At 52.7% G+C, this 13868-nt stretch overlaps 1 protein-coding gene across 2 annotated transcripts in view; it reads right to left on the bottom strand.

Annotated features, from left to right (window-relative positions):
* The window catches only part of GALM (galactose mutarotase), a 71464-nt gene that overhangs the window by 6432 nt on the left and 51164 nt on the right, over positions 1-13868 (bottom strand). For both annotated transcript variants that reach the window (XM_067532873.1, XM_067532872.1), the window contains exons 5-7: positions 13731-13812; positions 1306-1447; positions 259-433 (exon numbers count right to left, since the gene is read on the bottom strand). In XM_067532873.1, the coding sequence (XP_067388974.1) occupies positions 259-433; positions 1306-1447; positions 13731-13812 (399 nt within the window). The remainder of the gene's footprint in view (positions 1-258; positions 434-1305; positions 1448-13730; positions 13813-13868) is intronic.

Below are 13868 nucleotides of genomic sequence, written 5' to 3'. Positions count from 1 at the left end.
ACCTTCCCCTCAGGCAGAAACACAGTTATATGGACACAAAGGTGCTTTAGGCTGATATAGCTATTCCCGTACAGTAGGGGACTAAGCCAGACACGTATAAAGCCCCTTTATACTGGGGTAACTGCATCTACACCCTAAACAACATAGATATTCTGGTTCAAAACTGTGTAGACCCAGCCTAAGGAAACTAAGATGCCAGCAGGTGAGGAGCCCTCCCCGCCCAGTGCTAGTACATACATCCAGGACAGGGTTATTTACCGTATTGACAGCATTCGGCCAGTTCTGTGTTTCCAGGCAGAAGGCTGAATGCTTGGGATACATGGAGCCGCCTTTGCCCTTCAGCGAGCCGTCCAAGAAATTTCCAGTGTAGAACTGGATCCCGGGCTGAGTGGTGTAAACCTCCATCGTCCTGCCACTAGGGGGATGGTGAACCCTGTACAGAGAGAGGTGGTTGGTTTTGTACCAAGGGAGCCAGGACATAAAGCAAGAGGGGGGAAGGGACGGACACTGGTAAGCAAGGACAGAGGATCAGCTGAGGGGACAGTCAGGGAGATTTGACCAGCCCTTCAGGACACAATGCAAGACTCCCCTGCGTCTCAGTTTCTCCATGGGAACGGTGACATTCATGAGAAACCCGCTAAGGGAACCAGGTCACCTGGGCTCATGCAATTTTGTAGGGCACATAGACTCCCTGGCAATTAGTGCAACCTAAATGCCCAGGCGATGAGGTAAGGAGGAGGCCAAGTGAGCAAAGCGGTGGGCAGGGCATGGAGCGACGCTGACAGGAGGCTGATGGGCAGTGGGTGGCCTGCAGGAGCGGAGTGGAGGGATAGGAGCAGCAAGACAGAGCAGGAAGGACGGAAGAGGCCGTGGAATGCATGGGCCAGGAAGATGTGAGCAGGACAGACTGAGGGGTGGTGGGCCAGGGAAGACATAAGCCAGAAGGGCAAAGAGCAGGGTGAAGGATGGTCCGGTGGTCAGGCAAGAGAGGTTCAATTCCCTGCCCTGCCCAAGGCTCCCACTGTTACCTTAACAGCTCTGTGCCTCAGTTCCCCCTCTGCAGCCTGGGGAGGACAGCATGGTGCTGTCTTCCGGGGCTCTTGTGAGGGGACATACATTAAAGACGGGGGGAGGGATGTGTCAGATACTCTGGTAATGGGGGCCCGATAGATGCATGGAAGGGACAGAAATTTGGGACCATCCCCAGTCAATGCCCTCTGCTGCAAGCACAACTGGTGCCAGCCAGCAAGATGGGAAGCCAGGGAAGCAGCGCTGCTTTAGCAGCTGATGTGATCACGTTCCCACCTTGCACAGAAGCGTCGAGCCTGTGACTCCTCCAAACAGAAGTTATGGTCAAAGCCAGGGAGCTGAAACTTCTGCATGTGTCTTCCCAAGCTCACTGGCTTCTTCAGATCAAACGCTGTGCCCTGCACCGCAGCCACCTCTCCTGGGGGGACAGACAGCACAGGGAGGCTCGGTGAGCACACAGCCCGGTTTCGCAGGTCACAGGGAGGCTCCAGGAACGACTGGTCCATAAAAAGAGGGACACTGAAGGATTTCACTTCAGTGAACAAAGTAACCTTACCACAGAAATCACAGAAATGTCTGGCTGGAAGGGACCTCACCAGCTCATCTAGCCCAGTGCCCTGCATTGAGGCAGGACTAAGTCTTATCTAGACCAGAGGTCCCCAAACTGTGGGGCGTGCCCCCCAGCAAAGTTCGGGGGGGGGGGGGCGTGGCAGGCCCGGGCCAGCCCCCATGGGGGACAGGGAGATGCCATCCTGCTCTGCCCCAGGCTCTGCTCCAACCTCACCCCCCAGACATGGCTCTGACCTCACCTCCTGGCCCTACCCCCAGCCCCTGACCACGTTCCCTGCTCTGCTCCTGGCCACCGTGGTTCCAGTCACAGTCCCGGCCCCTGGCTTGGCTGGGACTATGGCCTCAGCCCCCAGCTTTGGTCCCCGACTCCCAGCCCCTGCTCCCATCTCCAGCTGGGGGGGAGGGGGAGGCACAGACAAGGGCAAAGGGGGGTGACCTAAAAAGTTTGGGGATCCCTGATCTAGACCATCCCTGACAGGTGTTTGTCTAACCCGTTCTTTAAACATCTCCAATGACGGCTATTCCACAGCCTCCCTAAGCAATTTGTTCCAGTGTTTAACCACCCTGACAGCGAGGAAGCTTCTCCTAATGGCCCATCTAAATCGCCTTTGCTGCAATTTAAGCCCATTGCTTCTCGTCCTGGTTAAGGAGAACAATTTATCTTTATAACCTCTGACACACGTGAAGCCTGTTATCATGGCCCCATATTGTATGACCTTTCCTTGGGCTCCAAACCAGCAAAGCACCTACGCACATGCGGACCTTTAAGTCCCTAGGACAACTTTTGTGCTTAAAGTTAAGCATGTGCTTCATTGCTATTAGTAACATTACCATAGCCCGAGGGGCCCCATCATGGCAGCCCCTGTACAAACACAGAACAAAAGGGTGGCTCCTGCCCCAAAGAGCTGACACCCTAAGTAATGAATCTCTGCTGAGTCAGGGCCTTACCAGATGGGTTTTTTTAGAACTCCTCAGTGGCGGGGGGCATGGGGCACCAGCCTAGCGGGGGGGCCGCCAGCCAGGCTCTCCTCAGAAGACCCTCCCTGCTGTCGCAGGTGGCCAGGGCCCGGCAGCTGCACCAACCCCAGCTCAGACCTGCCGGCTGAGGGCTCCTGTTGTGGGGGGAGCAAGCGTCCTTCCGGTCCCTCTGCTTCCGCACTGGGCGCAACAAGGGAGCTGCGGGGACCAGAGCCCATCAAGCGCCCCTCACCGCCAGGCAGCTTGGGGGCATCTGCCCTATCACTCCCACTCCCAGCTGCACCCGCTGCCCCCAGTGAGGGGGAGGGTGTAAATGGGCCCGCAGACACCACCCCCCCAGTGTGGGGCGCTGCCACCACTGCTGCCACTTGGGGTGGGGTGGACGGGGACAAAAGAAAGTATTGGCCCCCAGGCGCCAGAGACACACAGTACGCCACTGGAAATCCTTATACAGCTTTTGAAAGTGAGCCTTTCATGCTGCAGTCAGGTGGCAGCCTGAGACGGAAGGGAAGGCCTCTCTCCATCCAGAACTGGTCCCTGGGCAGGCGTTGGCTTCCCCCAAGGCAGAGTCAATCTGTCTCAACTGGGCGCTGACGGGGCCGACTGCCTGTAGGAAGGAAAGAATCATCCCGCAGTGACTCTGTGGTGCTTTCAGTCAATGCCAACAGGGACACTGCCAGTGGGTTCTGTGCTGCTCACTGTGAACCCGACCAAGCTCACCGGGCTCATTTCACACAGGCCTGTGAACAGGCACCAGAATGGCCCAGTCAGCCCCTAGTGCGTTAACGCAGTCTCTGTTCCACACCCTGCTGGACTCAGCACCCCTCTGCTCTTAACAACGGCTGGCCATATTTGCACGGCTTTCCATTCAGGGTAAGGCATTTCTACATGTCTGTGGATACCTCGTCCGGCCACTGCCAAACATGCATGTTCTAGCCAAGAAGAGGCAGAAGCCTATAGATCTGGAGGGAAACTGGAAAATGAGACGGGAAAAGAGACACACCTGGAGACCTGCCACCCCCGCAGCTTTAAGCACCTCTGCAGTTGTCTAGAGCCCTAAGGTCTGGCAAAGGGCAACCATTAATCCCTTCCAGCCTAACCGCATCACTAACTTGGCGCTGCCCCTCAGCCCCCGGGCGTTTAACAAGTCGACATGCTGAATTGCTGATCTCCCAGACAGACTGCAGCCAAGTAATGATGAGGGGAAAGGGAGTGTGCACACAACTCCTGTCCTGGGGGAGGAGAATGGGGAGCAAATGGTACCGCTGGCAGGGGCGGCTGGGGGGCTCTGGTATGTGGGGAGGGGGGGAAAAAAGGGGGCACACACAGCTGCAGGGAGCCCCTGAAGTAGAGGCACTGCGGGTGACCACAGGGAGCTTGTGGGAGAATAGAGGGCTGCCCCGAGCTCAGCCCACAGGCACTATGGAGTGTGCGATCCTCTAGCTACTAGGCCAGATTCACAGGGGTCGTTCCCACTGATTCAGGTTTGCCTGAGTAAGAACCTCTGGATTTGGGCCAGGGTTGGCAGAGGTTTTCCTGAGGTCAGGTCCACGCCAATGTGATTTGCAAAGTGACAAAGTTTGCGAGGGCAGGGGCTGTGCTAAAGAAATGCCAGCAGTGCAGAGCGGGGTAGGGAGGGGGAAGCAGTGTCCTCCAGGCACTGCTGTACTGTGATATCACACGATTACCAGGAACTGCCCCCTCACCTCTCCCTCCCCCCACACACACCCCATCTGCTTGCGACACCATTAACCGGGGGACCCAGGATTCAGCAGAGCAGCAGATTCAGGCCACACCAACTCTTTCAAAATGCACCCTTAACCACGGCTCTGCAGGGGACACTGCTGAGCTGTCAACAGCTCAGATGTACCGAGACGCATGCCCTGCTTTAAGCTTCATAGTAAGAAATGGGGCAGGTGTGGAACCAGAGCCTGCTGCAATGATGAAGACAGCTTGCTTAGCTCGCTGAGCGCTGTGTGTGCAGACAAGAGGACAGCTACAACGGCAACAGACAAGGCAGAGTCTGAGCTCTGTGCTCAGTGTTACTGCGTGGTGCGTCGCTTCAGTGGCCTCTTGCAGTCTACAGCGAAGGAGAGCGAGCGCCAGAGAGGGCCAAAAAGTGGAAGGCAGGAAAGGATTAGTAAAAGAGGAAGGCAGCTAAGGCTGTGTCCATCCTGCAGAACCCATGGCAGCATAGTGATGCCAATAGAGCCCCCCAGTGCAGACACAGCGCACGCTGACAAAGGAGTTGTTCTGATGGCATAGGAACACCACCTCCCTGACCGACGTTAGACAAGGGCTTCTGGCTGCACAGCTGTCAGCAGAGCTGCCTCTGCATTGAGGGCTTTGCCAGCCCTGCTCCCTAGCTAGGCGGTGAGGGATCTTTCACACCTCTACCTAACCTAGCTGTGCCACTGTAGGTTTTCGGTGTAGACCAGGCCTGAGTAGTGGTGTACATGGCTAGGAAGGAAGTGCTGTACCTAGGGCTCGGAGGGGAGACCTATGGGCTGTTATCTAGGGCATCTTGTAGAAACTCCCAGCAAGAAAAGAACTGATCCAGGATTTTTCTTGAGACGGAAATCTTCTTCTGGGGGTGCACCGAGTTCACCCATTTTCATTCACTTAAAGAGAGAAGAGGGGTTCTTGGTCTTTTTACATACCCGCTCTCAAAGCCCTAGATGAACACACAAACTCCTCTGGCTAGAGAGGCCTACCTACACCCATTCCTCCCCACTGGGTAAATGGAGGCATACTCAGCCATGATCACCCCCCCAAGCTCCAGGAAAACGTAGACAATGCAAACCCCTGGCCAGACAGATGCTCACAACAGCCCTGGTTACACTCAGTTCAGGTGGTCAAGTTTCCGTCACACCCACAAAGGCTAGAAACCTACACTTCCTTTACATGAAAGCTGAGATTTTGCAGAAGCTCCCTGCTTTCCTGGGGCTGGGGTACTGAAAACGGTTTTCCAAGAGGCTTCCTGGTCTTGTTGGCAGGGTAGGGGGCTCTGAGGGAATTGTGCAGCCAGTATGCAGAGCCCCAGACTCAGCCTACCAGAGTAGGGTGAGTTGTGCTTCTCTGCTTTGTCTCTCACTGTATTTGGTTTGTGTGTGTGTGTGTGTGTGTGTTAGAGTTCTGGATTCTAAGAAATAAAGTCATGCTATGTTGCAGCCTTTCAGAAAGAGCATAAATTGTTTTCCCCCCAACTCTCTGCGTGTATTCCCTGATCCCAACATATGGGATTTAAAATGTAAGACATGAGGCAGCAATTCAGCAAGAAGTGCACACAACATTCTCCAACTCCCCACACTTCCAGACTACACCCAATTCTGCAATTCTCTTCCGTTATCACAAAAGGCCCACAGAGCAACACCCCTGGAAGAAGCAGGAAGATGCTAACATGCAAGCACACCTGCTTCAACAAGACGCCCTATTGTATGTGATTTCTCTAGCTTGGAGCTCTAAGAAGCAGCAGTCTTAGAACATGTTGCTAAGAACAGCAGTCAGCTCGCTCAACAAAGCAAAGTGCTGCGCACCCAAAGGAAGAGCATGTGGGATTTTTCTAAACTCAGTCGATAGTAAAATAATTAAGCAGATGAAACATCTACTTACTCCCTCCGCCCCCTCGCATCCCAAATACAAATTGACATTCGGAATCAAATCATTTTGCTTCAAAGCAAGGGGAATTTCAGATCAGAACTTCCAGGGCTGAATCGAACCTGCCTTTTCATAGTGAGCCATGTTCAATAGCAACTCTGTTCCAGATGGCCCTGTTGTACTGATTTTACATGGTGCAGGCTCAGTGTGCGCACGTCACTACATAATGAATGGGCCGATCCAGGGCTCAGTGACACTTCCCCATGGTCATTGGATAGGGGCCATGCTTTTTATTAATAGCACCTTTAAGAGTAAATTGGGCCCCTCACACTGCTACAAAGGATCCAAACAGCAAAGCCAACAAGGGCTCATGTTATCTGTTCAGCCCAACATTTTCCAGTGAGCGCACTAATTTCAGGATGCCTCAGTCTTTGGGAACCCAGCTTGGATCCCATGGGCTGGTTCTCCAGAGCTGCCAAGTACCCACTGGCTCCCCCTAACTTTGGCTGGACTTGTGGGGGGCAGCCCCTCTGAAAGTTTGCCCCTGAGGATCTCAGAGTGGGGACCCAAAAGCTGATACCCCTAAAATCAGGAGCACATTTGAAATGCTTTAGCCTTAGGGAGCTAAACTGCTGTCACCATGGCCTGATTCTCTGCCCATGGATGCAATGCCCTTGCCCTCATGTGCAGCACTACAGGGTGGGTTTGTATTTACTCAGGGGCTGTTGTAGGCTCCGCCTTGCAATGGGAAATTCTGCTTTGGTTGGGATCCCAGCAGTAACACAACTGTTGCTCTACCAGCCATGCTGTACCCCCTCCAGATCCAAGCTGCTTCGATTTCCTAATTCCAGGAGAACCCCTGAAAAACGGTCTGCTGAACCTGCACTTTGTCCCTTTGCTCAGACTGCTTTCCTCTACGGTGTCTGTGATGCCAGGAACCTCAGAACGCCCGTGCTTCTCAGATCAGCAAACCGTGACAACTTTGCAGCACAAAACCATCCCTGCAGCACTAGAAGGTGTTAACCTCCTTCTTCCTTCTGGGCCTTTCGATGTCATAAACATGCTGCTCAGTGTCAGGGCCTCCTCCAAAGCCATGTCTTCCCACACACGTCAGTGGGTTTTGGATCAGGCTCCCAGACCGTGGAGAGAAGGTCTGTGCACTAAGTGACCAGTTCCCTCCTTCCACTTCTCTGGAGGGTAAGCCTGCCATGCTGTAAGGCCCAGGATCTCCAGAGACTGATACAGCGTGAGGCTGCCTGTTTTGCCACAGACAAAGTGCAAACATACATTCAATCTGGGCGACTTCGCTCGGATTAAAAGGATAACAAAACAAGGAGCGGTTTGGGGCATAGCCTTCCCAACAAAGAGGGTTAGTGGTGTTATCTGTGGTGTCTCTTTCCCCTCCCCCAGTCACAGGAGCCTGGGTGACCTTGGGCAAGCCACTTCCTCTTGGTAGTTGTTTCCCCAGCTGGAAATTAGGGATCGCAATCTCGAGGACAAACCTCAGAAGCCTCAAGTGCCACATCCTCCAACCACCCTGCTCAACTCCACCCCTGGCAGCTGCGGCCTCTTTTGAGGAGTGGCTAGAGGCCTGCAGCTCCTGGCAGGGCCTGCTGGGACCATGCTCAGCTCTCATGCACCGAAACTGATACAAGCCCACTCGCTGCAAGTTTTCTTAGTCACATCCTCACAACCACTTCCTCCGCATCCCTTCTCTCCGCTGCTTCAAAAAGCACCTGTGACTGGGTGTCCTGCATCATAGCAGCGTGACACGCCTCCATCACACAGCATGCCAGCCGACTAGCGGTTTGGAACAAGAGACACTGATCTCCTAACGTAGGCTGGAAAGATAACCGAGACCAGCCGAGGATTTAAATGTCTGTTGAAAGGAAAGAGAAGAGGAAGCACTTTCAGACGAGAGGGCCTCAGCTTTTTAGCATAGATACAGCAGACCTTCAGGCCCCCATCCAATGCCTGGTGCTTCTCAGACAGGACACTGGGAAAGCTCCCCGCGTGGGGAGATGACCTCACTGTAGGAGAGGCCATGTGCCATGTAAAGTAGGTAAAGCCAGCTCTGCACCCGCTGGGGCATTTGAGTGGGGCAGATGCACTGCACGCTCTGCTGATCCTTGATAGAACAGCTCCTACAGGAACATTATTGCTGGGGTAATTCAAAGCAGCCCTGAGGTTACTGTAAATTGCACCTCAGAGACAAACTACTGCCTAGCAGCTGATTGGTCACGACTGGGGCTTGGGCAGTCATGCCTAGTGGTCAGCAGGGGCAGTCAGAGGCTAGGAACAGCTCTGAAAGTCAGAGCTGGGGCCAGGAATCCCAGAGCAAGCCAAGAGGCATGTCCACCATCACAGCCAGCAGGGGAGTTCATTTTGTTGCACAGACAAATCACTGTCAGCTAGAGGTAGCCTTATGGGCTCCCCTCGGGAGGGTGCTGGAATGCAGGGGCTGGTGAGGAGAGGCTCCCAGCAGAGAGTGCGGGTGGGCAGTGCCGTGACTCACCCCTTGCTGCCAATCACCAGAGACAGCTATTTATGGCAGGGAGGGGCAGTATGGGCCCTTCTTAAAGGGACAGAGCAGGTTATGCACCCCTCACACTGTACACCATGGGACATGCGGCTGGGCCTCACAGTCACCACCAAACCCTCGGAAATCAACAAGAAACTTCTGCCTGGTTTGTTCTGCACAGCAACGTTATCCCCCCTCCCCCAGCAATGAACACTGCCCCGGGCTGAGTGAGCAAGGGCAAACGTAGGGACAGCAATGGACTTAACTCCACCAGGACTGTGGGTGGGATTAAACATGCCTCGCATGCCGCATTCAGAGCACAGAGCAGGCTACTCGCGGCTGATCAAACTAAGAGGCTCCCGTGTGCGTGCCGTGCCGCAGTAGGCGTGCCATACTCTGACTTACTTAGCATGCGAGTGCCACAGCAGGTGACAACCAGTGAATCAAGTGTAGAAGATCACCACCACATAACGCACACTTTGGGGAAGCCCTGTCTCTCTCTCAGACATACGCACGCACGAAATACAGCGACAAATCAATGCAAATGGAAGAAGCAGAGAGAAGAATGTCATCATGGCCTGATATGCTAATAACAAAGCCAACACAAGAGGACAAGGTCACAGAGTATGACCTCTCCACTTCTAGTGCAACCTAAGAATTATTTCAGCCCAAAGCATTCAAATCCACCACAGAAAAATTCGCACTTGAGGGAAGATTTTCAGAGGCACAGATGGGAGTTCCACGCCTAGCTGCCCTTTGAAAATCACGCCCTTCTTTATGGTCACACAGGGCCACTGTCCCCACTTCCTGCACAGTCCTTTACAATAGGACACTACCACACAGCAGGTGTCACATGCTGCCAGTCCAACCCGGAAGCTCAGGTGCAAAGGACAGGCAGCAAGAGATCAGGCTGTAGATCACAGCCATCAGCTCTCTGGCACAGCGCTGCTCATCTGTGATCAAGGTTTGTGTGAACTATTTTCCTGGGGATTCCCAGCAAATAAAAACCTGGTATTTATCCCCACTGAAGATAACTTTGAAAGGAATGACAAACTTCTTAACACACAGTTCATCTTTCTGTTGCTCGGAAGTCTCTGTTTGGGGACGTTTCTCATCTCACGTGAGCAGTCACAACCTCAGCTCACTGCTGACTGCCCTGACTTTTCGGATCTACTCATTTTGAACTCATCAGTTGCTTTGCACCAGTTCTTCTCTGCAAACACTCAGCATTACTCTTTATCTTACCAGTCATGCACTGTTGTGGCTTTCAAGCCGATCTAAATGGAGCACACCACTGAATACAGCAGAGTGGAGGAAGAGTCACCTTAAAAAGAGGAATGGTTTTATTCAGGTGTCTACTTATGCTACAAAAAGACAGACCCACACAAAATGGTTTTAATTCACACAACCCGCACCTCACCCATCAAGCAAGAATATCCATCTATTTTTTTGCCTTAATGGATTCATTTGTCCAAAATGTTAAAAAGCAAATAGACACAGAAACCAGGACTAGCAAGCCAGAGAATTGCTAACTTTCAAGAACAAACATTACTTAAAATGCATGAGCATTCACTAGAACATCATACTGAGGTCCCAATTCAGCAAGGTAAGTACCTTGTACTTAACATATGCTTAACTCTAACTAAGCATGTCATTCATTCCAATGAAGTCAATGCCATTTTGCATCCTGATACCCAGGGGAACACTGATGTGCCTACATTAAGTCTCTTGCTGAATTGGGTCCTGGATCCAGCGGAAATGCACGAGGAGTAGTAATGTAGACTTGCCTAGAACTACTGACACCCACGCCCCTAGGTGCAAATCGATGCGACTTACCCACAGCAGAGCCGGAAGGCGTATGGTAATGCAGACTTGCAAAAACATCCAGGAAATAAAGCCTACCAGCTCCAGGAAAATTCTGCTAGCTCACGCTTACCAGAAACACCAACGCACACATCTTCACTCCACAGATCCCTCAGCTTTCTGCTTCTCCCCCAGACCGTTAGCTCTTCAGTGCGGGAGCAGCTGTCTCTGCCTCTCGTCTGTCCTCGCCCCCTCTCATATGCTCAGTTCCTCAGTCCCTAGGGAGCCACTGGGCTTCTGCCAGGACTGGGACAGTGTTGGCTTTGCCCAGCAGGATTCGGGGGCTGGCTGTCTTCTGACTCTCATCCTAGCTCTTGGGATGGGTCCTCTGCTGCTGAGTGGGAGGAAGGTGTAGGGCCGGTCCTGGGAGTAGCTGGCACAGCAGACGTGCTCTAGATCTGGCCTCGGCTGGTGTCAAGCGAAGACGACAGAAGCACAGAGAACCCATTGAATTTAACCCTTCTCCCCCTCAACAGAGTGGCTCAAGGAGACTGGACCACTCAGCCAGGGTCGTTGCAACCTTTCCTTCCTTCTCCATGCTGCTGACCTTAACCAGGGTGAGTGGTGTCCCTGCATAGGCCTAACTGTGCCCCAGCGACGGGCGCACCCACGTGGCGAGAGCTGCAGCATGGTTTACACTCAAGTCAGGTGTTTATGCTTGCAAAGAAAACCTTAAAGCCTAGATACATGGGCCTGGCTCTACTCTGCTTCACTCCAGCACAACCACTGAAATCAACAGTGACAGAGAAGCCCTGGAACAGAGAGACGTCCACCTGGGGAGAGACCTTGCCAAAAACTTTAAAGGATTTCCCTTTCGTCTGTCGCACACAGTTATCCATACAGCATGTGAACATCCCCCGCCAGAATTCAGGGTATTTCAGAATCTCTGAGGTTAGACGGGGGGCCCTGGTGGTTTCCATTGCAGTCCATTCAAGCCCCGGGCTTGAAGTGGTTTCCATTACATACAGGTTTATAGTTCGGTTCAATGGCTCTCTGCACCCACACTGTACACGTTGTTCCAGCACCCAAGTGCTTCACAGGCAGCAACATTTCAAAGAGGAAAAAACCTCACGTTCTTCCCTCCCTGCTGCAGCACCTGGCACTTCAGAGGTGCCTGGGCTGCCCTGAAGTTTTATTTTTATTTTTAAAATTGATTTGGGGCCGATTCAAACTTTTCAGCATTTGATTCATTTCTTTTCGAAAACATTAATTTGCTCAGAACCAAGTAGTGGTTTATAACACAAGCTACCGGGCCCGCTCCTTGGCTGGTGCCAACAGGTGCAGCTCCAATGAGGCAGCCGTAGAGCTGTGCCGATTTATGCTGGTTGAGGATCTGACCCAGCATGCGTAAAATAAAGCAGTCAGAGGGTAATGGGGATTCCCGTCATGGAATGTGACCAGGCTCTGAGGGACAGATTGTCCTGGCACAGTTTATGGGAATAGTGCACTGCAGGAGGACAGCAAGGGGAAAAAGAAACAAATCCCAGCACTAGAAGCTGCTAATCTGGCAGCAACGCAGGCAGCTGGGCTGGAGGACGGAGGTGGGGTACCGGGGCAGAAGGACATGAGGCAGCTCACAGGCTAGAGACCGACTTGGGCTAGTGTGCTCAGAACAGCTTGGGGACGTTGCAGCGTGGCTGGAGATGCGGACTAGCCACCCGAGCTCATGCCTAGGGTTGGTGGCTGGCCCAAGCCTCTGCCAGAGCTGCAGCATCTGCATGGCCGCTTCTAGCCTGTGAGTGCGAATCCATCTAGCCAGGCTGGGTACCCACAGACCCCGTCAAGCCGCAGGAAACAGGTCCCTAAGCTGATCTGATGAAGTTAGTAGCATCTGGTGTAGCAGGGCAGGGTCCTTCACTCAGGATTTCTTCCTGCCATCAGCCCCCACACACTCCCCTGGCAAGTTCAACCCATCCCCAGGTGCTTTATTCACAAGGCGCTAGATGAGTGCGTGTTCCCCAAGCATAAGGCTTTGAACCCTTTCCCCAAGCACACGGGGGCAGGGAGCGATCTCACCTCTTGGGGATTCTGGGCTTCTATAGCCCTTCCTTCTAGCCTTCTCCTTTCCTCTTCCTGTCTCTCTAGCTACTGTCCTCTGGATCACCCACCTTGTTAACCGGCTAATTACCGACTTGCCCCATGTGGGGATGCTCACCACATGCCCAGAGTGGTGAGTCAGCCTACGACTACTCACACTGTCACACTGTGCTTTATCTACGCACAAAATCCACTGAGGAACATTGCAGGCACCTATCAGTGGCTCGAATGTACATCAGCTTTCAAGAGTGCTAGATTTAAAAAAAAAAAAAAGGACAGAAGCCCAGGAAGTTCCAAATTAAATTCCCAAAATAGCCAAACCTCTGACAGGGGAGAAATCCCCTTAACTCTATCCCTATGGTTAAAGCAACCTCTCAGCTTTCTTCCTTGCATGCGGTGTATGGAAAATGTCCATCTCAGAACACACAGTTGTGTAATTTGTTTCACACCCACGTCTCTGGAACCAAGCAGGATGATGTGTTACCTCACCAAGTGCTCTTTGCACGTTCTAGGCACATGAGCTTTCTAGACACAGAGCTAGTGTGTCTCTGTACAGAAGATGTGACTAACTAGCTGGCACATCAGGGCATAGAGCCCTCTCCTGTGAGGAACATGGCAAAAAGTGTTAGATCTTTAGCATGCCATTGAGCACCTCAGAATTCATCAATCCTTTGTCTGATCTCTTCAGATTTGAGGGAAGGATCCCAGATGGGACCCAGATACAAGCTCTCAGTTTGAAGACACATGCAGCTTTGGGGGGATTTTAAATGGAGGAGATGTCAGGCTCATCCACTGCATCCTCAATTAACCATGGAGCAGCCACCGGCACCATAATGGGAACTACAAGGCCCCAGCAGCCAATCACACCAAGGCTTAGGGAATCCCTCTCCAGCTAGGATTAGGTGAGACCCAGGTAAGTTCTGTGCAAACTGTGGATCTGCATCACGCAAGGAGAGCTTGCCCTGCCATGCCACGTTACTCCTGTTTGCTAACGGAAGGATCAAACAGTGGCTCAATGGAATAAGAAACGTCCCTGATGTTTAAGAATTACTTTTCTCACCTCAGAGCCAGTCCTCCTCCCACTGATCTCTGAAACCCCCTCCCGCAAAGAAAGGCAGTTCTCAAAGTCACCCACCAGTTGGGATCAGAGTGTCAGCCACAGGCAAGTAAGCGTCTGCTTCTATGGAAACCTCATGGTCATAGATATCAGGTGATCCCTGGGAGACAATGAAAGAAATGTTTAGACTTACACTGCACCTTGCATGAGTTCAGG

The sequence above is a fragment of the Emydura macquarii genome, unplaced genomic scaffold (genome assembly GCF_026122565.2).
Source record: "Emydura macquarii macquarii isolate MOO-44397 ecotype Brisbane River unplaced genomic scaffold, CSIRO-AGI_Emac_v2 contig_3305, whole genome shotgun sequence".
Taxonomy (NCBI): Eukaryota; Metazoa; Chordata; order Testudines; family Chelidae; genus Emydura; species Emydura macquarii.
The sequence above is the reverse complement of the archived record's forward strand: the minus strand, read 5'-3'. Positions and strand labels throughout refer to the sequence as shown.